The 25,556-nt window shown below is 45.3% G+C and overlaps 1 protein-coding gene and 1 pseudogene across 1 annotated transcript; both read right to left on the reverse strand.

Annotated features, from left to right (window-relative positions):
* Positions 1 to 9,409: 9,409 nt before the first annotated feature.
* LOC126515154 (kinetochore protein NDC80 homolog) lies at positions 9,410 to 15,351 on the reverse strand (annotated as a pseudogene).
* On the reverse strand, positions 9,410 to 23,012 carry Prox2 (prospero homeobox 2). Its single transcript, XM_050164582.1, has 4 exons — positions 19,940 to 23,012; positions 14,741 to 14,851; positions 11,171 to 11,365; positions 9,410 to 10,099 (listed from the first exon to the last, which is right to left on the reverse strand). Exons 1-4 carry the CDS (start codon positions 21,215 to 21,217, stop codon positions 9,914 to 9,916), a joined length of 1,770 nt encoding a protein of 589 aa, XP_050020539.1. The 5' UTR covers positions 21,218 to 23,012; the 3' UTR covers positions 9,410 to 9,913.
* Positions 23,013 to 25,556: the final 2,544 nt, after the last annotated feature.

Raw genomic sequence — 25,556 nt, forward strand, 5'->3', positions numbered from 1 at the left:
CTTAAAGTGTTTGGTCATTATTTTGGGGGGTGGGGTAAGGGATGTATTTATTTCATTATTAAAGTTAAGTATTACAGCCAAAATTTATCAATACTCACACTCCTCCTTAAATTAAATCTTAGAAGTATTAGTGATACCATTTGAAGGTTGATTTATTTTCCAAATGTTTTAAGGTACAAATGTATATGTACCTTAAGTATACAGTGTTTTTAAAAAATGTGTGATAGCCCTTGACACATTCTGTACATCTACCATCTTGGATACACTTGGATTCCTGTGTATGTTTTCATTTTTTGTTTGCTTGGCTTTTTTGTTGTTTTTTGGTTTGTTTGTTTGTTTGTTTGTATGTTTGTTTTGAGAGAGACAGAGAGACTGACTCACTGTAGCCCTGGCTGTCTTAGAACTCACTGTATAGACCAGACTCTCAGGATTAAAGGTAAAGGGGTGTGACATCATACCCAGCCTTTGTTCTTGTATGTTTTCATGTTTGCGTGCATGTGTGCATTCTCTCCACACAATGCAGTTTTTACCTTTTGGTGAGTCATATCTTTGCAGACGCTTACCATGTGCTTCATGTGTTCTAGTTTTCCCAGTGAAAATATAGTTGACTCTAAGTCCTGGGTCACAGGGAAGTAATTTCTCTTTTACTTCTTGGAATTATTTGTGTTTTAGAAAGAGTCCTAACAATGTTTGAGAATTCCCCCCCCCCACACACACACACACACACAGTGGTGGCACCTATTTCTGGTCCCATTTGCTTAGAACATCTTTTTCTGTCCTTTTAACAATTTTTAAATTTTATTGTGGGGGGGGGGTGGCAGAAGACAACCTGCGGGAATCTATTCTCCATCTTAGGATGATTCCTGGGAATCAAACTGAAGTTATCAAGCTTGGCACCTTTATCCGCTGAGATATCTCACCATCTCAGTTGTCTTGATACTTTAAAATACGAGCTTTGGGCTGAAGCTGTGACGTAGCATATACAAGTGTGCAGTGCACTTGCAGGGGAGCTGAGTTGAGTTCCCAGCACCCACATCAGGCAGTTCTTATCTGCCTGTAACTCCAGCTCCAGGGAGCTTAAGAATTCTTCACACTCATACATAAGCCCACACTCTCAAATACACACATAACTGGGCATGGTGATGCACTCCTTTAGTCCCAGCACTTGGGAAGCAGAGGCAGGTGAATCTCTGAGTTAAAGGTGTACCTGATGTACCTGAGTTCCAGACCAGCCAAGACTACGCAATAAGACCTTGTCTCAAAGTAATTTTATTTGGCCGGGCGGTGGTGGCGCATGCCTTTAATCCCAGGAGACAGAGACAGGCGGATATCTGTGAGTTCGAGGCCAGCCTGGTCTACAAGGAACAGGAACCAAAAAGCTACGGAGAAACCCTGTCTCGAAAAATCCAAAAAAAGAAAGAAAATAATTTTATTTGATGCCCTTATTTAATTCATATATATGATATTTAAATGTTAAATATATTGATATAGGTAGATAAAATTGGTTCAGAATAGTAGCCATAATTCAAAATTAGTAGGCTTTCAAATAGGTGTTATGCTCCAATTATGGAAAAAACAAGATGCCAGTTGAGAAGGTAATCTCATAATCAAAAGCTTTTCCCGATCATTCTTTCCTTCAGTCACAGATGAACTGTAGGTGCTATCAAAATGTAACATTATACCTCTTCAGTGTTAGTCTGACGCCGGAAACCATAGTTTTTATATGACTTTTAAATAGTGCTGATGATAATGAAGTCCACTGGTAGAGCATATTCTTTGCAAGTGTCAGGCTCTGGGTCCACCTCATGTAGTGAATTCTGTAACTCTTTTTAATGGGGACTGTTCATTTATTAGACATTAAACTTTCTATTAAAGCATGCGCTGCGCGGTGGTGTCATATGCCTTTAATCCCAGCAGTCGGAAGGCAGGTGGATCTCTGTGAGTTTAAGGGCAGCCTGGTCTACAAAGTGAATTCCAGGGTAGCCAGGGCTACACACAGAATACACAAGAGAAGCCCTGTCTCAACAACAACAACAAAAAAAAAATGATGTGCTGAGAATTTTCTCTTTACTAGTCTTGGTGTGTTGGTTGGAAAGTCTCTGATAAATGAAGACCCAGGGTTGTGTATCCATTTGGTTATGGTGGAAAACTTTCTTATAGTCAGTAAACTAAATACAAAATTACCCTTTTCTCTGTATGTGCATATTTGGAAGAATGGTAAAATATAAAGAGTTATGTCATGTGAAAGAAATTGATTCTGGGGAATATTTAAAGCTCCCAAGATTGGATATACCTCATAATTACATATCAGAATTTAGGGTGGGACCCACATATTTGTAATTTTCATTTAATTGTTTGTTTTTTGAGACAGACTCTCGATGTGTAGACTGGACTAGCCTCAAACGCAAGATTCTCCTACTTCAGCCTGCTAAGGGCTTGGATTACGACTTTGTGTTGCACATGTGGCCTCTGCTTTGGTAATTTTTAAAAGTAATTTGGTATTTATTGTGGATGTGTATATATGTAGGTACACGGATGCCACAGTGAGTGTGTAAGGTCAGGGAACAACTTATAGCAGTTGGTGCTCTATGGTGTCAGTTCCGAGGATCAAACTCAACAGGTCATCAAGCTAAGTGACAAACATCTTTGACCTTAACCCATTCACCAGCCTCAGTTTTTTTGGATATGAGTTTTTTGTTGTTAATTTACTTTTGGTTTGGTTAAGAATTACACTTTGGCCGGGCGGTGGTGGCGCACGCCTTTAATCCCAGCACTTGGGAGGCAGAGGCAGGTGGATCTCTGTGAATTTGAGACCAGCCTGGTCTACAAGAGCTAGTTCCAGGACAGGCTTCAAAACCACAGACACCCTGTCTCGAAAAACCAAAAAAAAAAAAAAAGAATTACACTTTTGTAGTTCAGGCTGGCCTCAAATTCACAATCATTCCATCTTAGTCCCCCGAGTACTAGGAATATAGGCTTAAGCCACCATGCCTAGCATATTAACAGTTTTTAAAGATCAAAGTAGTTTCTAAACTGTGGCTGAATTTGACACTTGCAAAGGAGGGTTTTTTTTTTTAATTTTGTTTTGTTTAATCTCTGTGAGTTAAAATGTGTTCATTAAAAACAATTGCCAAAGTTCCAGATCTGTTGGAAGAATACCACTGATAAATTCCAAATGTGTAAGATGAACTGTATGTGTGTGTGGTGGTGCACACCTATAATCTTAGTACTTGAAGACCACTGTAGGAGGATGGGAGTTAAAGGCCCACCCCAGCTACACTGTAAATTTGAGGGCTATATGAAATTTTGTTTCAACCAAAATAATAAATTTAGAAATGTTTAAAGTTCACCTAGCCTTGAAGAGTCAGTTTCCAGAGATACTCCATGCCACAAAAGAGTTTGCACACAGGGAGAATCAGGCTGTGATGACATGCCCTTAATGCCAGTACTTGGGAGGCAGAGACAGCCTGCTGTAATTAACAAGTTCCAGACCAGTTGGGACTACATAGGCTGACTGTCTCAAAAAAAAAAAAAAAAAAAAAAACTGTAACGTTTCCAGTCACCCAGGCCTCATGGTGAGACCCTGTCTCAAAGAAAGAAAAGAAATTTTAAAAAGAGATAGCTTTTTACAAGTGAAATGACTGTATACTTGTTTTGGATAACTACAGAAGTTAATCAGGAAAATATTCAAGTTAGAAACAGTTTACTCAGACCATGGAGGCACACACCTTTAATCCAGCAGAGGCAGGCGGATCTCTTTGAGTTTGATACCAGAGTGAGTTCCAGGACAGCCAGGGGTACACAGAGAAACCCCGTCTTGAAAAAAACCAACAAAGACAAAACAAAAAAAAAGTCTACTTAATGGACATTATTAAAAGTGAAAATTTGTATTTTTTTTTAAATTTTATTTATGTGCATTGGTGTATTGTCTGTGTAAGGGTGTTAGGTCCCCTGGAACTATAGTTACAAGACAGTTGTGAGCCATCCTGTGGGTGCTGAGATTGAACTCAGGACCTCTGAAAGAGCAGTCAGTGCTCTTATATATAGTCAGCCCCTATATATAATCTTAGAAATACACTAAGCCTATAACTAAAAGGATGTCAGCTATGCAATGAATTACACCGTCCTAGAAAAGGTAAGCAAGGTAAGTTTTAGAAATAAACGAACAAGTGACAGGCACAACATAGTATTATAATGAGGAAAAGCAGAAACATTTCACAAAGTTTACAGTGCATGGCTTTAGCGTTTCTTCACCCTTACAGTGTATTGACATCTCTTCAAAACCAAGTTCTGCACTACATAGTACACATTAGCACATGCTACATCATGGTTACAGTAAAACTGGGATTCAAATAGATTTTGTAGCAGTGATGCCACATGCTTATGCCACTCAATTCTTTGCCACTGAAAAGCAGTACAAATTTATGACTTTGCTCATATCTGACAGCTGAATGGCAGAGCTGCTAACATTTACTGGGAACATACCATGCATTTTACATTTTAGGGGTGCTAAACATTTCACATGCATTGTTCTCCCCGAACCTAGGACAGGCAGTACTAAGAGATGAGTGCTTTTTATAAATGGCAAAGCTGATGCCAAGACAGTAGGTAACCTATGCAAGACTGGTTGGTAGGTACCCGAGCACAGTTTCTGGGGATACTGGGTGAGGGAGAAGATGAGAGAAGAGGAACAACATTAAGTCAGACCCTGAAGAGGAGAGTAGATGGCAAAGCGAGAGAAGTGTTCTTGTATAAGACAGAAGTTCCACGGCAGAGGAGAATGAGCCATACACTCCAGGAAACAAGGAGAAAATACCTATTTCCAAGACAAAGAACATGTATTTAAGAGTAACATAGCATTTGGACATGGCAAAGCAGTTGTGGGCATCAAGAAGCTGGATAGTGGGAGGAGAAGGTCTCTGAAATTCGCCATTTAAGAGAAACCAGACTATAAGAGATGGCCCTGAAGAGCCTGTGAGGTTTGGGGGACTCTTTCCTTCTGCTGTCCTTGGACACTCCCTTCCCCAGAGGCCAACATCTCTGTGTGGTGGTAGTTATTCTATGACTGAGCATTCAACCTTCCTAATGCTACAACCCTTTAATATAGTTCCTCGTGTTGTAGTGACTCTCAACTGTAAAATTATTTTCATTGCTACTTCATAAATTTTGTTTGCTACTGTTGTGAATCATAATGTAAATATCTGATATGCAGGATGGTCTTAGGTGACGCCTGTGAATGAAAGGAGTCATTATCCACAGTAGAGAACCGCTGTTCTGAGCACTTGTTTATTCAGGTTTGTGCCGTCTAACCCTGGAAAATACTTTCCATGAGTCAACTTCTGAAGGTGAGCATTTTATAAATATATGTAAGTTCAGGTGCCTGGATCTACTGCAGGGATTACTCCAGAATCACCCAGGAGAAAGCTCTTTGGGCAGACACATGAGAGATTATCTAGATTAAGGTTAGCCTCTGTGAATGTCTGTGAAGATCCATCTTAATTTGAACCATACCAGTCCCTGGGCAGGGATCCCAGACGGTTGAATGGAGAGACAGAGCTGAGTACCAGCACTCATGGGTCTATGCTTCCTGTGTGGATGGATGTGACCAGCTGCTTCAAGCCCCTGTCGCCTTGACTTGCCAGCAACAGTGACTATACCATCGAACTGTGAGCCGGAACAAACCCTTTCCCCTTGCACTGCTTTTGTGAGGCTGTTTTATTACAGCAACAGGAAGAGAAACTAAGGCAGACAATAGCAGGTTTTACTAATGGAGATCACGGGAGCCTGGTACTTATGGTATATCTGATTGAGAATAATGTTTCATTTTTGTGAGAAATACCATATTTGCCATGCCTATTGAAAGCTGTCCTCCAAGCATTAAATCTGAAAGCAGTTAGGAACTGCAGAGAATATGTATGGGGTATAGCTTACTGGTGGGGTGTATGCTTAGCATATGTGATGCCCTGGGTTCAGCCCCCCTCAAAATAACGGAGGAAGGGAGCAGGGGATAAGAACTAGAGAGCATCTTTCAGTGTGGGTGTGCATCATCCAATCAGCCTGGTAGAGCTCTGCCCTACAGGAAAGTGTTGGTTATCTCTGACCATCACTGCAAGTCTTAGGGTCCTTACCTTCTCAGGGTCAGAAATCGTGCTGCAGTGGGGGAATGTGTGCCAAGGCTTCATAGTTTGTATGAGAACATCAGTAGATTTTTGATTTCTGTTTGTGATTTATATATTGTCAAACTTTACAGAACAAGAAATCATATGTCAAAGGGGATGGGGACTAGAATGGGTATTTATAAAAATTCAAACTATATTAGACTATTCAAGAAATCACTGAAATTGCAGTTAGTTGGACTTTATTTATTTTGGAGACAAGATCTTTTTTGGGTTTTTGGTTTTTGGGGGGGGTTGGTTTTTTTTGGTTTGGGTTTTTTTTTTTTTTTTTTTTTTTGAGATAGGGTTTCGCTGTAACTTTAGAGCTTGTCCTGAAATTTGTTCTATAGACCAGGCTAACCTCAAATTCACAGAGATTCGCCTGCCTTTGCTTCTTGAGTGCTGGGAATAAAGGTGCGTGACACTGCTGCTCGGCTGGAGGCAAGATCTTATATAGCTCAGCTGATCTGGAACAAGCTGGCCTCCAACTAATTTATGATCCTCCTGGCTCCCGAGTGCTGGGATTTTCAGGTATGTGCAACCACACATAGGTTTATGCAGTGCTGAAACCCAGGGCCTTGTGTATGCTGGACAAGCACTCCTCAACTGAACTATATCTTTATCCCTGAGACTGTTTAGAAAATGAACCTCCAAACTGGGCAGGGTGGTGTACACCTTTAATCCCAGCACTTGGGAGGCATCCTAATCTAAATAGTGAGTTCCAGGCCAGCCAGGGCTATACAATAAGACCCTTACTTGAAAAAGCATGGCCATATTAAAGCCAGGGTATAAAACTTCATTAAAGAATATGTTTTATCTGCCATTTATGTTTTGGCCTTCCTTTGGTGAACAATAAATATGATTCAGGCACTTATATGCCCAGGAGGTGTTTTTGGCTTCCTACTGTTTGAGTCTGGTCTGGAGTTTTTGTATGAAAATGTTTGTGGGTGACAGTTGGTGTGGCTTGGGCAGTTTGTGGGGCCACTGGCCATGGAACCAGTATTTATCCCTAGTGCATGAACTTGCTCAGCCTAGATATGGAGAAGTGATGTGACAGAGTTCATTGACTCCCCATGGAAGGCCTCACCCTCTCTAAGAAATGGACGGGGATGAGGGTGTGGGGAAGGTGGTGTGAGCGGGAGGAGGGGAGGGAGAGGGAACAGGGATTGGTATGTAAAATAAAAAAGATTGTTTTTAAAAATGTTTGAAATAAAGGCTCTTAGGTCAGGCAGGGTGGTGCATGCCTATAAGCCCCAGAGAGGCAGGAGAACACTTGCTCATTTAAAGCCAGCTTGTTCTATATGACTTATTCTAGGCCCACCAAGGCTACATAGACTTGGCTCAGCATAAACTAAGTTCGTAATGTAACTGTTACCCTGTGGAACGTCACTGAACTACCTGCTTTTGATAGATGATTGAGCACGCCCCACAGCCCATGCCTGTTGTCTGCTATCGAAGGGTTCTGGCATCATGCAGTACTTGACCAGATCCTGAGTATGTCTGGTTGGGGAGAGATAAGCACCCACATACACCTTAGTGGAAAAGATGACCACACCTTTGGCAGTGTTCTGACTGATGAAAGAACATAATAGCTGGCTCAGCTCACACTCACCCTCAGTTCCCAACACTGACATAAACATACTTGATAGGAACAGAAAACTGGAGTAAGAGTTTCTCGGCTGGCAGAGCACACGTATTTATACATTCTTCTGTGTCGAACTCAGTGGTTAGAGTGCTTTCTGGCATGACTGCAGTACACAAACGTTTTCAATTTGAGCTGGTGTGTTTTCATCTAATTAGTATTCAGGATAAAGTTCACTGCCCTGGAGATGGCTTGACTCAAGCTTTAAAAACAGACTAATGAAGTTCAGGTTTGGGACAAGGGACAAATATATAGACTTGGATTGTTTCCTATTAATGTTTGAATAGATGTAATATCATTCTAGAGAGAGAGAGTCATTCTGTTTCCAAACAACTGGTGCCCTTGCACAGACGACTCAGTGCTTACTGATGTTCAAAACAGCTTTGGAAAAATGCCCTGATTTTGATCAAAGGGAACCTTGCGAAAGCAGCAATAAACTAGAGCAGTGGTTGTGTATAGTTAGGTGTATTGAGGGGCATTTAAAATGAGACTTGCCTCCTGTGGAGGTGCACACCGTTAATCCCAGCACTTTGGAGGCAGAGGCAGGCAGATCTCTGGGAGGTCAAGGACAGTTAGGACTACATAGACCCTGTCTCAAAAGAGTGGAGTTCAATGATAGACCATATGCTTAGCAAGAGGGAAGGAGGCCCTAGGTTCAATATCCAGTAAAACACCCAAAACACCAGTGATCTATAAGGATTAATTTTGGTTAAGTGTGTTTTGTTTCTTTCCACTATTTGAACAGGAAATTCAGGGGAAAGCCATTGTTGATGCTGGTGCGTTCTAACATGTCTAGCGATAGCCGTAAAGTCATGAAGGCAGAGCAGCCACATGAGGAGTGTGTTCTGTGTTGATGGCAGGGAAGGGAGCCCCTGTGGGCACAGCTGCCCCTTATTCAGCACAATGAAAGCTGAAGCATGCCCGCCTGCCCACTCCAACAATGCGTATGAGCTTGATTCTGACTAGATGACACAGTCATTCAGCTTTACAGGTGCCTAAGGGAAAAATTGGACGTCATTTGTTCATGTGTGCGAGTTCTGTCATGGACTGTAACCATTTTGGAGTAGGAAAATCTCCATTTCTGCATTTGTCCAAACCATGCCATTTATGGCCTGTGAGGCCCTGTGCAGCCTATGTTAGCCTCAGTTTCCTCCACGAGTTAAACAGGTGTATCAGATGATCTCTGGCTTTCTCATCATGAAGTTCTGGCTTTTTTCTCTGCATAGGCAGCCTGGGATCTTGTTGCATAGGTCAAGTAGGACTGTTAGGATTTTCTGAGGACCTACTTTCCCAGCAGACAGATACAAAAAGCAGCAATGCCACAGTCCCTTAGGAAGCCTGTGCTGGGTTTGCTGACATCATCAGGGAAAGTCTTGGATGATGAAGCAAGCACTCCTGAGTGCCAAAGTTGTCAGATGAAAATGCCACTCTGCACGTGCCCTGTTGGTATGACTTCTTCCTGTTTGAGATCCTGAGAGACGGCATGAATTGCCCAGCGCAAGTCCAGTTTACATAGCATTGATTCCTCCACACTCCTGACCAATCAGTTTCCTGGCATAAGGATCAATGAGTTATCCACAGTTCAAAATTTCTTGTTTTGTTTTTGTTTATATGGTTTTTTTTTTTTTTTTGAACAGGGCTTTTCTGAGTAACCCTGGCTATCCTGGAACTCCCTCTGTAGACCAGGCTCTCCCCAAACTCAAAGAGATCCACCTGCCTCTGCCTCCTGAGTGTTGAGATTAAAGATGTGTGTCACCACCGCCTGGCTCTGAATCTCTTTGTAGAGCTGCAGAAATACCAGGATGACCCGTGTCCCAGCACTTGATGATAATGGCACTGACCAACACACTGATAGTCTCAGTGGATACACTGTGGTTAAGGTTAAGTCTTGGATGATTCTGGACAAGGAAACAAGTATTCAAAATGGCAAAAGTACCCATGGGAGGTGTCCTCTTGTGCCCTCTTACATGACTACAGCTTGGCATTTATGACAACCCTGGGCCAGTCTTCTCATTTTGTTTGATCATCTGTCTGTGTAACCAAGGCTGTCCAATTCCTGATCCTCCTGCCTCCACCTTCCTTACAAGACATTGTACTTGACCTCCTTTTTTTAATCTTAACTTCGAAACAGTTCCTGGGCATAGTTGGAAGACTTGAGTATCTCTGGGATGTCACTGTCCAGTTTTGAAATAATTTTGTAAATGGGTTTCTTCCAGGAAGGATCTGAATCTTTCCCTGTGGAGACAGCCCTGAAGAACTCCTGTAATGTCAAGGTGGCAATTTCCAAGAAGCAGTCTGGGACCTGCATCCCCAAAGACACCCCCAAGAAAAGGAAGAATTGAGGCTGGAAGAGCTGGCACCATGGCGAGCCCTCTGGCAGTGATGCCTGTTGCTGGCTTAGAGTATTCCTGCTCTGCCACCCCAGCTTCTGCAGCCCAGGACTGCCCTGTTCCCTAGTGAAACCCAGAACTTAGATGACCATCCAGGGAAGCAGTCTTGGGAGCAAGTATCAGAGACTTATAGGAGTTACTGGTTCCACCAATTAGGCATGTTTTCGTAACTAAGTGAGAAATGACGTGAAGGGAAATGAGAAGTAGTAACATTCTTTTCCCTAGACCTGTTGTGAGAAGGTGGGCCCTCAAGCTTATGACTGTCATGCCTCACCCTCCATCCTGTAGGGCTCAGATCCCAAGGACTTAAATCCCTGTTTCCAAAGCCATTGGAAGGGGCTGGTCCAGGACCTTCACCCAAATCAGCACCATAGGTGACAGGATGTCCCACAGGCCTTTCAGATGCAGCTTGGTTAGGAAATTGCTGCCAATGCCTACCAAATGACCATCCCCACACGGCAGGGTAGAACCATGCTGCCCACCTCACGCTGTCTCTAACCCTTTCCTCTTCTATAGATAGCCTTCAGTTTCCAACATGTTCTGGCTGTGGAAACCAGCAGACTTTACACTCTTGAAGGGATCGATAAACTCCTGTGATCACAGTGAGAAAAGCAAGAAGAAAGCAATGCAGCCTGTGACCAGACACACTGGGCCCCTGGAGAGGAAGAGAGCAGCCAAACAGCAACCCATGGCACTCGCCACTTAGGCTCTAAGGCACCACTGTGCACCTTCACGGAGGCCCCGAGAGTTTGAGAATTCTTCAGCCTTGTTACATCCAGAAGAAATTTGAATTTGACACACATACAGAACTGAGAAAATACAAGAACCACGTGTTAGTAAGAGCAGAAATTGTCAGAAAAGCTAGGCAAGAAGTAGATGCTACAACAGAGCCCAGCATTTGACCTAGAAAGGACGTTCTTAGAGAGCCAGTCATTCAGAGAAAACACATCTCAGATCTCAGGGGACCCAGTGCATCGACTTACCTCAAAGTCATTTCCCTTGTTATAGTGTGTATTGAGGACTCGAAAAATCTCTGAATCACGGAGAACCGCCAGCATTTTGGGGTTTGTGACACCGTCTGAGATTGCTTGCCGGGCGTACTTTTCCATTTGGATGTAATAAAACTCACGGAAATTGCTGAACCACTTGATCATCTGGGAGGTGATGCAGCGGTTGAACTGTGTGAACAAGGGGTTCATCAAGTCAGACATTTGCCATGGGGTGCTCGCAGTCACAACTGTCAGTGTCCAGTTCAACCTGGGATCAATGTGAATGGCTTCAACCACCAACCTTCAGGAAAAGGAGCCACAGGTGCTGGCCAACCCTGTGCAGTTAGTCTCAAAACTCCTACCCTCACTAGAAAATAGAGTTTATGTGCTAGACCTTTAGGCTTTTGTCCATATATCTAAGCAAGACTTTGGGTTGGGCCCCAGAAACAGAAGGAGGAAGGGGCCAAGGGGGATGGTAAGGGTATGGCTCAGGGAGCAGTTTCCTGACTCCTGGAGCTGCAGAACAGATGTGAGTCAGTGTCTACTGCAGGGATTTCATGACTGAGATAAGAGCCCTTACCCCACAACTTATAGACTAGTGGATCTCAGAAACCCCCTGTGGGCACAGGCAGGGGTTGGTTCCAACATGCAGTTTGATTTACCTCACCGGCACACTTGATCTGTATGTGCTTCCACTTGGGTTTGAGACACAGCTGTCTGGTTGTAAGTTTGGCGTCTTATATGTATTTTGAGTGGGAGTCAAACCCATGTCTTTATGCATCCTAGGCATGTCCTGTACCACTGAGCTATATCCCAAGCTCCTTACAGTTTACCCATTTCTTTACTGTGCTTTATTCATTTTTTACTAATGTACTTTATTAACTGGTTTGTTATACCTAAAAAGTTAATCTACCAAGTTACCATAATTTTGGGATATAAATATTTTCAGCTAATGTTATGTCTGACAGATACAAGACAGCCACCATTAGTTTATGCTCATTCACCAGGAGCCTTAAATAGAGCAGCGTTACTCTTAAACTTCTCTGTGATCTCTGATATTTTCCAAGAGATCTTCAGACATGCCTTTTTCATATTCTCCGTCAGCTTAGCAATCTGTTCTTCCAGATGTTTTTCTAAGGATCCTACATGTGTAGCGATCATCTCAAAAAGATGCTGTAAGTTTTTTCTTTTCTCCTTTCTTCAGTTGAGGGTAGTACAACTTTTGTTGGTATTCCACCTGGACAGCCTGTAACGCATCCATGGCTTCCCTGAGGCCCTCGTTCACTGGTGTTTCTCCAGGAATTCAAGCTCGCTGGCACACTTCTCATCTTCTTCCTCAGCTCCTGAGCTTTTTGCTGGTAAAGGTCGTCCAGCCTTTGCACCTCACACTTGTGCTCTGTCTTCATGGTGTTTGGTTGTTCTAAAGCCTCCAGGCCGACCTTTTTCATTAGAGCTCTGTTCACTTCTTCCTCTCTTTCATTCGGGAACTCTTTGAGAGGTACATACACTGAGCCCTGTATTTGACAAGGCATTTGCCACCAACTTCGGGATTAAGTGTAATTTTGAAGTCATAACCTTTGAAATTGTCAGCACCTATGGGAATAAGCTTTCCTGTTGTAGCCAACTTGTGGTACTCTGCTAGCTGTGCTCCAGTCACCCCTTCACCTCCGTCCACATTTGTTGTTCAGCCTCCAGGTCTCAGTGTCTGCAACTGAGTACTTCTGGTTATCAATAATATTCTGTAGGTGAGCTTATTCTGTATCTGTCTTATTGTTTTACATTCTAGTTATTCTCTATCAATTTCTTCATCAAGACCACTAAATTTCTGGTCTAGAATGGATGAATGCAATTCCAAACCGCTCGTGTATGCTTTATGCTTTTGAACATATCCTTGCAAGGAAGTTTTCAGTTTCTTCAATGATATCAGATGATTCGGTTCTTTTTCTCTTCCTTGCTCCAGTCTTGTAATCTGCTCATTTAGTGCTTTGTTTTCCGCTGCTAATGACTCCAGCTTGGATGCATCTACCTTAAATGAATTCTTCAGCTTCGACTGCAGCTCTGCATTCATCTCTTCAAAGCTGTCAGCACTGATCATGAAACCCTCAGAGCATCTTAGGGTGTAGTCCAAAACCAACTCATTATGTAGAATTCCATCTTCAGTTTCTTCTCCCCAAGGCTGCCTGTCATCAAATAAAGGTGCGCTTCCTTTCGTGGCAGTATAAGTCTTGATGCGGTCTGTCAGCCACACCAAGACTGCCACAGTGTGAGGCCAGGTATGAGGGGCTCCCACTGTACACATGAAGTTTTTGGACAGTGCAAAGGATGCCCAAGGTCTTTAAAAATTCTTGGGACCTCTTCAAATTTTATATCAGGAAGTTCATATGTTGGACACAGGAAGCCATAAAGAAAGACAAAGATCTTTAGGAGACCTTTCATTGATAAGGCTTGTAGAGACTTCATGGATACGATATATATATATATATATACATTTTCTCTAAGAAACTCAGCTGTCAAATACATTTCTGAATGATGCTTTACCATTAAGTAGTCTTTGATTCTTAATTTTTTTTCCAGAACTGGAAAATATACCAAGTTGACAATCCTGGACCCGTGTCTGCTAGTCCTTTTACCAAATATTGAGACTTTTCTTTCAGTTGTAGGTTTGTTTATACTCGGCTTTCCAAAGGTTGTTCTCTGTTGGTTTGAGGGGTATGAAGGCCTGGCTTATTGAGGTCCAGGGATCTTAACTTGTATGTAGAGAGGCAGCCAGCACCACTAGTGGAAACTGAACTGCACTTCATGCTTAGAACTGATCGGTGAAAACAGAGCCTGGCAGATTGCACTCCGGGCCTCTCACACCACAGAGCATTTTAGCACAGAGTTGATTCCAATGTAAGCAGTTCCCTTTCTCGGTTTCTTAAACTACATTCTTTTTCTTTAAAAGAAAAAAATAAGATTTGGGCTTGGGCTATAGCCCAGTGGTAGAGCTCTTACCTGCCATGCCCAAGGCCCTGGGTTCAACCCCCATTAAAAAATATGTGTATGAGTGTTTTGACTACATATATGTATATGCACCATATGCTTGTAGTGCCTGCAGAGGCCAGAAGAGGGCATCAGATCTCATGAATTAGAATGGAATTAGAGATGGCAGTGAGCTGCCATGTGGGTACCAGGGACCAAATCTGGATCCACTCCAGGGGTAGCAAGTGGTCTTAACCACTGAACCATATCTTCAGCCCCATTTATTGTTTTTGATAAGGTCCCCACCAAAGAGTAATTACTAGACCAAAGAGTCTACCCAATACTATCATTTTTCTCCCATACTTATACTTCCCGTGCACTTCTGGGATTATCTACTGCTCAAAGGCTGAAACATTCTGAAACCCACCTTTTCGTAGTATAAGGAGATCCATGATTTTCTCCAGACAGTCTCAGAACTGGAAATTGCACCAGTTCCATCAATCACACGAAGGAAGGGCAGTGAAGACCTAGGACCTGCCTCACACTGGGCAAAACACAGCGGCTGGAGAGTTACACAGAGGCTGAAACAGTGTGTGACTTTACCTGGACATCAGAGAAATACGCTTTCAGGAGGCTGGAACTGGGGTACCGTGTGAAGAAAAACATGAGTTTGGCCTTCTTCAAGTGACCAGGGCTCAGGCCTTCCTGGATGTGCTTTGGTGTCAAGGACAAGAACATCTTAAAGCACCAGCTTACATTCTGGGCTGATGGCACTTCCACAAGCATGGGGGACACTTGTAAAACTCACCAGACTTTCTCTAAGTCATGTGGGAAGCACCAGCCCTACAGAATGACATGGGACTGTGGAAGCAGGGATTCTCCATCTACCCAGGGAAAGCAGCCTTTGTGGCAGAAAGCAGAGTGCTGATGTGGGGGCAGCCTTAGCCCTTCCACTAAAACTACCAGAAGGTTGTCCAGAACCTACCTGCAGAGCCAAGCCAGTGCTGGCCTCTAAGAGATGACAGCATTTTGGATAGAGAGGCAACAAAGGGCAAGTGACCCAGTCTAAGTGGATTTTGTTACTACAAAATCATGAAGTTATAGGTGTGCAATTGGAATCCCAGAAATTGGGAGATGGAGGCAGGAGGACCAGAAGTTCAAGGTCACCCAGCCTGACTCCAAATTAAAAATAAATAATATTAAACCAGTTTATCAAATAATTGTGTCAGATTTTCTGAGAAATGATTGCCTGTTCTTTGTGGTTTCTGCTTTAGTTTTATTTATTTATTTTGACTGAATGGGGATTTTGCCATATTTTTCTTTTCTGGAAATAGATCAGATAAGCCGGAAGTCGCCTGCATCAAATTGCACAATATTCAAGCATCTTGGTGTGTGAAAGTCACACCTCATGGCTTGTCTGGCACCAGTACAGCATCCTGTATCCTGTGTGCTTTTTCAGAACAGGGTGGGAGAGACAGCTCTGCCACAGACAGAGCCCTTGGGAGCCTCGGGTAGGGACTTCCTTTCATTCTACCTCAGTTTCCTATAGAGTAAGAGAGGGGTCGCCTCAGTGGTCTCCTGACTAGCCAGGCAGAGTATCAGATCCCACAAAGCTCTTGCTCTGTAGAGAAGTCTTGTCCTGAGCTACACTGTGCCCCTCCTGGCACCTGGCAGAACTTCCCATTGTCTGCTAAACTGCAGCTCAGAAGCTCGGTGTCCTATGGTAGCTTTCCTTACAGAATTAGGCCTTGCTTAGCCAGGACTCACGGGCCCTGCACAAACCTCTATTACGATTTTAGACTCACTGGAACTTTCACTCCAAGTGCTGTCTTCCCCACTGAGGCTGTGAGCTCCCTGTGGGCAAGGGCTTGATCTTACCTAGGTTCCACACACCCATCCCAGTAGCTGTTCAGTGAAAGCATGTTAAAGGGGTGAGGGGATGGCCAGCACTAAGTCAGATACACGTATGGAAAATGACACTTCAAGCCACCCCTCCCCGTGAAGACGAATGTGCTTCTCTAACAATCGGAGGGGTTCTGTGGTGCCGCCCTAAGCACACATGAATGTCTAGAGTTGGCAGGGACAGTCCTGAGGCTACTAAGGAGCATTCCATGAGTAACCTTGGGTGTCACCTCCATTTAATTGTAACTGTATGACAGCAATCCCAGTAAGAAAACTCGAGTTAACCAAAAGAAACCAAATCACTGAATGTAGATGGGCCAGGCAGCTAGTCTGCTGTGTGGAAAACCCCACCCCCTGCTCCACTGGTTCATAAAAGCTGTGAAAATAATTCTGGATTTGGGAACCCAAAACCCTAAGTTGGTTTACTGATTTGGTCACTTATTATAGCTGTATGATCTGGGGAAGTCACTTGACTTCTCCGGTGGCTTCTTTCTAAAATGTACAGTGGTTAAAACTTGCGTTTGGCCGCTCATTAGATACTGGGTGTGAATCCTGCATCCTCGTTTGCCTATTTTGTGACCTTGAGCAGGTTAGTTTGCTCCTCGCTCCTGCCTCGCCTCTTAGATACCTGATCCTCAGCTATAGCCCTAATGTGAGTCACTGGGCCAAATGGAGTTCTGAGTTCAGAATTTCAGTTATTTTAGAAAAGATTAATGTGGGTCTGGGGAGATGGCTCAGTGCTGAAACAGCCCTGGCTGCTCTTCCAGAGGTCCTGGGTTCAATTCCCACTTCCCACATGGCAGCTCACAACTGTAATTCCAGTTGCAGGGGATCTAGCACACTCATATAGACATACGTGCACGAGAAAACACATGAAATATAAATAGATAAACAGGGCTGACGTGGATGCAGGGGCTGAGTGGGAGAAAGTGTATAAATAGCCTCCAGTTGGTTGTGCCACCAAAAATATTTGAACCAATCATAGAGCTTTTAGAGGACACGGTGTGATGGAGAGCATGTTTGTGTGCCCACCTGCCACAGAGGAAACCCTCAAGCTCTGCTGATCATTATCACCCTGTCCAGCATGGTGTAACACACACTTCTCCCTTTTAAAGAAGCCTACTCTGTGTGGCTTTCATGGCCCATAGAGGCAGCAAGGGGAGGAAATAATTGGAGGAAAAGGTGGCAGGATGCTCCCTGGGAGTCTCAGGTCATTGCAAACACATCTCCTGGGCTGGAGAGATAGCTCAGTGGTTAAGAGCACTGGCTGCTCTTCCAAAGGTCCTGAGTTCAATTCCCGGCAACCACATGGTGGCTCACAACCATCTGTAATGAGGTCTGGTGTCCTTTTCTGGCCTGCAGATATACACACAGACAGAATATTGTATACATCATAAATAAATAATATTAAAAAAAAAACACATCTCCTGTACTCTGACACTGGAACCGGGATTGGGCTAGGGGGCTAGGGCTGTCTTAGGATAGGCCCCTAAACCTAAATCTCATCATCTCATCCTCTTTGCACCAGGCAGGGACAAGCCTAAAATTACTAGCGAATTGTGGGGGAGAAGATCTCTCATTGAAGCAGAAGCCCACCGTTTCAGCTAGGCTAGCTGACTAAGAAGCTCTCAAGCAGGCCCCGCCTGTCTCTGCCATCGGGTTCCAGGCATGTGCAGCCATGCCTGGCCTTTTCATGTGGATACTGGAAATTCCAGAGCAAGCCCTCTTGCTTGAGAAGTGACCACTCTTACCCACTGAGCCATCTACCCAGTCCCAAATGAGTCTTCTTAAGGAGGGCCTTTGGCCAGGTGGTGGTGGCGGCACACACCTTTAGTGCCGGAACTTAGAAGACAGAGGCAGGCAACTCTGTGAATTTGAGGTCAGCGTGGTCTACAGAGCTAGTTCCAGGACAGCCAAAGCTACACGGAGAAAACCTGTCTCAAAAAAACAAATTTAAAAATTTTTTTAAAAGGGCGGTCTTTAATAAGGAGTTTAAGCCAGTGATATCAAAGGTACAGACAGGTAGAATTTCCTATTTCCAGTCTGGATAAGGACATTCTTATTGCCCACAGAGGGAGTGGTGGGAAATAAAATGCTTCATTGCCTTCCAGGAAAGCCTGAGCTCTAGGGTGTTTCTACCACTACGTCCCAGCAGGGGGCGCTCATAGCTCTTAAGGAACAGGCTGGTGCTGGTCCCCAGGGTTTAAAGCCTTGAAGCCACCAGGCAAACAGGACTATTCATAGGGCCTCAGACACAATAACCTGAAGGCAGGGCTCCATGCAATCAGTGAGAGGCTCCCTGCCCACAGCTTGCTAAGAAAAGCAACATCCAAAATACGCCCTCTGGCACACTAGTTCTACAGGATGCTTGCTGGGAAAGGGGTTCTTCAGCCCTAAGAATTTGGGCCAAGCCGGGCGGTGGTGGCGCACGCCTTTAATCCCAGCACTCGGGAGGCAGAGGCAGGCGGATCTCTGTGAGTTCGAGACCAGCCTGGTCTACAGAGCTAGTTCCAGGACAGGCTCCAAAGCCACAGAGAAACCCTGTCTCGAAAAACCAAAAAAAAAAAAAAAAAAACCAAAAACAAAAAAGAATTTGGGCCAAATAGTTATTCAAGCTACATTTTCTTCTAATTTTAACAATTTCCCTTTGGGCAGTGGTGGCTCATACCTTTAATCTCAGCACTCTGGAGGCAGAAGCAGGTGAAGCTCTGATTTCTAGGCAAGCCTGGTCTACAGAGTGAGTTCCAGAACAGCTAGAACAACACTGAGAAAGAGTGTCTTCAAAAAAAGAAAAAAGAAAGAAAGAAAAGAAGGGAGGCTCTGCCTAACAATCATGTCTATAGTAGAGTAAGATCCAGATTGCTGCAGGCCAGCTCGGATGGTCTGGGCTTCCCCAAGGAGTAGGAATCTTATCTCATATGCTTAGTCTTCCATCTCTGATAGCTGCAATCGCCCCCCACGCCTCCTCTCTCCAAGACAGGGTTTCTCTGTGTAGCCCTGGCTGTCCTAGAATTCGCTCTGTAGATCAGGCTGGCCTCACACTCAGGGATCAGCCAATCAGTCTGCCCTTGTGCCCCGAGTGCTGGGATTAAAGGTGTGTGCCCCCACCACCCAGTGGAAAGCCCTCTCTTAAGCTGAGGGCTTCTCATCCTCCAGCTGCAGCTGAGGGGTCAATTCTCTGAGGGAAGCTACCTTTTCACGCCTTAGTTCTTGGTCCCTTATGTGTTTACCATAACTCTGGACTCTGCAGACCTTCTGTGTTAGGGATTTTGAGGTTTGTCAAGGGAGGTCATGCCTCAGATGAAGTTTTTCCTTTAACCCTTTCTCTGCCTGGGAGAATGGCAGCTGGTAGCCCAATTATATCGAGTTTTTTTCCTCCGTGGGGGCATTTCTCTTATTTTTAGAAGCCCACTTGAGTTCATAAGCCAGCAAACAAAACCATTTCAGACCCAAAGGAACAAGTCAGTTACGGCAGAATCTGCTGGGTCATAAAGCAAATGAACCTCCCTATCATATTTAAATCCTGGAATACGGCTTCCACTTGCTTATGAAACTAATAGGCTTTGAGGCACGAGGAAGAAAGGCCAAAAGCATATTAAGTAAACCCTGAGAAGCCAGGCATGGAAGCTCATACTTGAAATCCCGCCGCTATAGAGGCGGTAGCCGGAGAACTGCCAAGACTCTCATAGCCAGCTGGATGGAGTACATAGTGAGTTCCAGGCCAGCCTGGTCTAAAGAGTGAGGCCCTGTTTCGTTTTGTTTTTTGTTTTTTAAAGACACTGGGTAAACAGAGCTATTTCCTGTATAACATAGATATCTGTCCCCACTTCCTCCTCAAATTGTGGTTTTCCTGTTTCTCTGGACGGTGACCATGATGCACCCATGAGCAGTAAAGGATACGTGGATGGCCGAGAAAGGAATCCTGTCAGCCAAGCCGCGCAGCCCACCGGGCTCCATCTTCACAGAGGGTAGGCGAGGCCGGCTTTCCAGGTGGACAGGGGTGAACGACAGGGGGAGCTGCTGCTGGCTCAACCCCCAAGGCTGCTGGGCAGACTCCGGGGAGGCACGGCTTTGGGCCTGGGACGAGTCCTGGGGAGGGCTGCCACTCCAATGGCCGTCGGGCCCACGACCCAGAAGCTGGCTAAGAATCTGGTTTTCCCAGATGTGGGAAGGCAAGGCTGTCAAGGGACAGTTTGACAGGGGACTCTGATACGGTTTGGGAACTGCTCTCGGAGAGGCAGGACACATAGGAGAATCTAGAGGCGTAGCCAGTGATGAACTACCCAAGGACACCCCAGCTTGTGGCTGGACCCTCCTAGGCAGGGTGGCAATAGCAAGTGGGGACTGATCGGTACTCCTTCTGCCCTCTGATGCTAGCCCCAGGCAGCTGGGTTCTTGCTGGGAGAGGTGGCCTGGTGGATCCAGTAGCACCTGTTGTAATACTGAGTCCACAGCCTGGGACATGGCCCTGCTTAGTTCCTTCCTCAGCGTCTCCACTAAAGCCCGTGGTCCGGAAGGACGGAGCATGGCCTCCTCCGCCTGCTGTTGTACCTCAACCATTCTGGGCTTTACTGATCCACCGATGTCCTTGTTAGAGCTCGGCTGGGGTTTGCTCTCCATGGTCCGGGGGCTAGGCAGGGAGCTGTTCCTCGGCTTTGCCCCCGTGGGGCTTCTTTGCTCTGTACCTCCTGGGCCCTGCGCAGGTGCTCTGGGCTCAGAGACCTGTAGGACATGCTCCTGTAGATGTCTTAGCTGTTGTTTCAGTAGATGGAGCTGCTCTTTTACCCGGGTCCCCCCCTTCTTGGATGCTCGATCCCAGACAGGAACTGATTTCAGGGGACCCTGGTGCATCGGAAGGCTCTGCTTTCTTTTCCGCTCCCGGGCCTTTTCTGGATAGCATGAGCGCTCCCTGGCTCGCGCACTGCCCAACACCAAGGGACTAGGAGAGAGACACATGCCGCGGACAATAGTCTCCACTCTGGCCCTCTTTGCCTGGATGTGCTCATTCCAAAACCAATCCGAGTCAGTTAGGCTGGAGCTGGTCAGCTGACCACTGGGAATAGAGGGGTCTCTGCCCAGCTCTACTGTGTGGGGGCTTCTCTCGCCTTCCACGCAGGTTTCTGCCAGGTGGGAGCAGGTCTGGGACTGAGGAGAAAGCAAAACAGGAGGTACATCCATTCCTGCCTCCCCGGACGCCCTGAAGGAGCTCAGGGCCTTTGAGAGCTCGGCTGAATTGAGCAGCCAGAGGTGCACGGACCCGCTGAAGTGACTGCCTCACACTCAGAAGGGTGGGAATCAGCTGCCTCGGGAGTTCAGGAAGGCCAGGGCCACGGAACCTTCGGGACAGACTCCTGAAATGAAAGACGGGAAGAAAACAACGTGGAGCGATGCTTTTCAAACTTGAATATACAAAGGAATCGCCTTGGGAGCTGGATAAAGCCCAGATTTCAGCGCAGCCAATCTGCAACGGGAAGAGACTGCATTTCCAGTGAGCTCCCAGGCCACATTCATTGGGGCACTGCTTTGAGAAACTTCCAAAAGTGAACCTCTTGGGGGTGGGGACTATCTGTCGGGGCAGAAAAATAAATAATAATGACAGTAGGATGTGGTGGTGCGCACCTTTAACGCCAGCTCTCATGAGGGAGAGGCAGATGGATCTCTGTGAACTGGAGTCCAGTCTGGTCTACATAATGCGTTCCAGGATGCCAGAGCCACATTAGTGAGACTGGGTCAAAACAACAGCTGATGACGGCGGCCAACGGAACAGCTTATCCAGCTTCTCTGGGCTCTGGTACAACTAGGAAGTGGCAGGCTGATGTCAAAACAAGCCTGGTCACATCCAGAAGGAACGAGAGCAACAGTGTTACCTGGGTTCTCATTTAAAACAGCAACGTCCATTGGTCCAGTTAGAATAAACAGGACCCTGGCGGGTGGGTCTTCCGTAGCCCAGGCTAGCCTTGAACTTACTGTGTAGCTGGGAGTGATGCTGAACTTCGGATCCTCTTGCCTCTGCCTCCTGAGTGCTGGGATTACTACCAACTGAGCCATATCCCTAGATTTGTTTGGTTTTGTACGAGACAGTGTCTCACTATATGCTGCCCTTGACCCCGAAATCCTGCTGCTTCCGTTGCCCAAGTATTGGGAGGCTGATGTCAAAACAAGCCTGGTCACATCCAGAACCCAAGATTCTTATCTGAAACAAGTTGAGTCATTGCTGCTTGACCGAAATGCTGTCCTGCATCCTTGAGACCAGAAGGTGCATTTTTTAAAAAGGCTTATTTATTTACTTATTATGTATACAACATTCCTTCCATGTGTGCCTGCATGCCAGAAGAGGGCACCAGATCTCATTATAGATGGCTGTGAGCCATCATGTGGTTGCTGGGAATTGAACTCAGGACCTCTGGAAGAACAGCCAGTGCTCTTAACCTCTGAGCCATCTCTCCAGCCCCAGAAGGTGCATTTTTAACTTAACTATCTATTCTACAACTACTATGGAACCCCTGCTCGGATCATGCCTCCTTGCAGTGGAAGGGCTGAAGACGAACTGTTGGGGCGCGCATTGGGGCGCACCGTGTGGGGCCGGGCGGCTGAAGGAAGAAGGCACTCCAAGATGAACTTTTAAGACCTATGTGGCAGCAGGAAGGTCCAGCCTCTTCTGCTGGACTGAACCCCAACAGCCTCACAAAGGCCTATTTATTGATTGTTACACAAACTACTTCCTCATACTAAGGTCCCTAAGCTAATTTACGCGGCTTACTAAAGGACAACATCACACGCCCTCAAGGCTTTAGTCCTTATTATGTAACATTTGCAACACACAATAATGCGAGAGCCTCAGGTGTGCCTGAGGTGTCTTGTGACCAATGCGTGGGATGGTTACAATATCCCTTCAGCAAAACAATTCTACAAATCACAGAAAACAAAGAATCCTTGTATTCCACAAGGACTCTTCAAGGTCAAAGGACTTCTAAAAAAAAAAAAAAAAAAAAAAAAAAACAAACCCAGATAAAATGACTGCTAAATTCCTACAACAACTGTCGGTCTGCTCACGGGATCCTGTTGGTCTAGGAGGGGGGCGCAGAAGGCTGTTTCTGGGTGTGAACCCTGCCAAGAAGAAAGCACTGAAAGCAGGAACTGGGAGAAGAGATAAGAAGGGAGCCGCTTTCACGAGAGCCACCCGGAAATGTTCTGTCCACCCAGAGTCTACTTAGAGGCTTCTAACAGGGAGAGCAAATGACTACAGGTTCAATCACACACACGTGTGTGCACACATGCACTCGCTTGCACAAGCACACACACACTCCTGGCAGTGGAAAGCTGACTTATTTCTGCCCACTGTTATCTGAGGCTGCCTCTTTTGTTGGTTTGTAAGCCTGCTGGTGATATTTACCCTTGGCTTCAGTCTCTACCAGGCTGCCAGATGCCAGGTAGAGACACTCAAGTTCTCCATGTCAAGGAGCAGAGGGCGGTGGTATGTGCAGTGATATCATGGGGGAACACACCGCTAATAAAGTTAGGGTCATGGGTCACATTAATGGGGAGAGTTTCATTTTGAATAAGACATTTGTAAATTATTAAAATAAAGATCTGGGGGGCTGGAGAGATGGCTCAGTGGTTAGGGGCTTTGCCTGCCTGGCAACCACATGGTGGCTTACAACCATCTGTAATGGGGTCTGGTGACCTCTTCTGGCCTGCAGGTATACGCACTGACAGAATATTGTATATATAATAAATAAATAAAATAAAGATCTGGGTGTGGTAGCTGAAGCCTTTAATCCTAGCACATGGGAGACAGAAGCAGGTGGATCTCTTTGAGTTTTAGGCCATCCTGATCTCTATAATGAGTTCTAGGTTAGCCGGAGGCTACATAGTGAGACCTGTCTCAAAAAATATTTTTAATTAAAAAGGAAAATTGGAAAATTAATGCAGGCTGAAAACTTCATTATTATTACATTTGTAATAATAATGGTTTGTGTAATGGTAAAAATAAAACCACACTGTTCCCCGAGTGGCTGCTGTGGGCAGCGGGGCCGAGACCACTGTAGGCCACGAAGGCAGCCAGTCCCAGGCCGGGAGCCCCCAGGTGGCCTGTGGGCCATAAGGGCCAGAGGGTCCTAGTCAGGGACCATGGTGGCACGTGAGAGACCTTGGCAGGGCAACCAGTCCCATGAGCCACAGCCGCGGCAGATGAAAGACAGACGGATAAGCACACCATGCAGAGTGAGGTTGGATATTTATTTAGTGGGTTATGGAGGGGGAGGGGAAAGGGGAGATGGAAGAAGGGAGAAGAGCAGGGAGAGGCAGAAGGGGGAAAGAGGGAGGGACTTGTCTCTTAAAGGGACAGGACAGACCATTACAACTTGTCCCTGTTGAAGAGAGAAATGTTCCTTAACTTCCTGTGATAATTTGACAATTTGACCATGAGTATTGTAATGTATATATGAAAAAATCTTTTTAACATTTATCTTTTGTGTGTGTGTGTGTGTGTGTGTGTGAAGGCATGTGCTCCTCTGTGTGTGTGCATGTAGATGCACAGGCCAGAAGAGGGCTTTAGACCCCCTGGAGCTAGAGTTACAGGCAGTTGTGAGCTGCCTTATAGGGGTGCTAAGAACTACACTCTGGTTCTCTACAAGAGCAGCAAGCCACTGAGTCATCTCTCCAGCCCCTAGAATAGTAATTTGTATTTTAAATGTGTGAGTACAGGCAAGAGCCGCCTTATCAAGCAATGAGGAGGGGTGAGATCTCCTATCTAGCCGTGCTATAATCTCCCTTTTGGTGGATGGCGTTTTCTCAGTGACATAGCCGTGGCATTAACTAAAATGCAGTAAGAATAAATATCGATAAATAATAAAATTGGAAGCCAGGTGGTGGTGGCCCACACCTTTAATCCCAGCACTTGGGAGGCAGAGGCAGGCGGATCTTTGTGAGTTCGAGACCAGCCTGGTCTACAAGAGCTAGTTCCAGGACAGGCTCCAAAACCACAGAGAAACCCTGTCTCGAAAAACAAAAAAAAAAAAAAATTAAATTAAAAAAAAATAATAAAATTGGAAACGTTTTGCTCTTATTTAACATTTGCGTTTGCCACAGGCATGGTGGTGAATGCCTTTAATTCCAGCACTCCAGAGGCAGAAACAGAGACAGAGGCAGAGTCTCAGTGAGTAAGAGGCCAGCCTGGTTTATCTAGTAAGTACCAGGCTAAAGACTACGTAGTGAGACCCTGTCGCAAAAAGTAAGATTTGTATGGGGAGCTATACTAGTTGGGAACAGGGTCTTATAGGGGAAGACTACGTTATTCATTCAGTCTCGTTGTGAACATAAAACTGCTCTAAGAGATGGCTCAGTGGACAGCACAGCTGCTCTTCCAGAGAACCCAGGTTCAATTCCCAGCTCACATGTGTCTAACTCCAGTTCCGGGGGATCTGGCATCCTCACAGAGACATATGTACAGGCAAAGCACCAATGCACACACAATAAATAATCATTTAAGAAATAAATTAAACAGGGGTTGGGGAGA

The sequence above is a fragment of the Alexandromys fortis genome, unplaced genomic scaffold (assembly GCF_014885135.2).
Source record: "Alexandromys fortis isolate MF-2015 unplaced genomic scaffold, M_Fortis_MF-2015_v1.1 scaffold_159, whole genome shotgun sequence".
Classification (NCBI taxonomy): domain Eukaryota; kingdom Metazoa; phylum Chordata; class Mammalia; order Rodentia; family Cricetidae; genus Alexandromys; species Alexandromys fortis.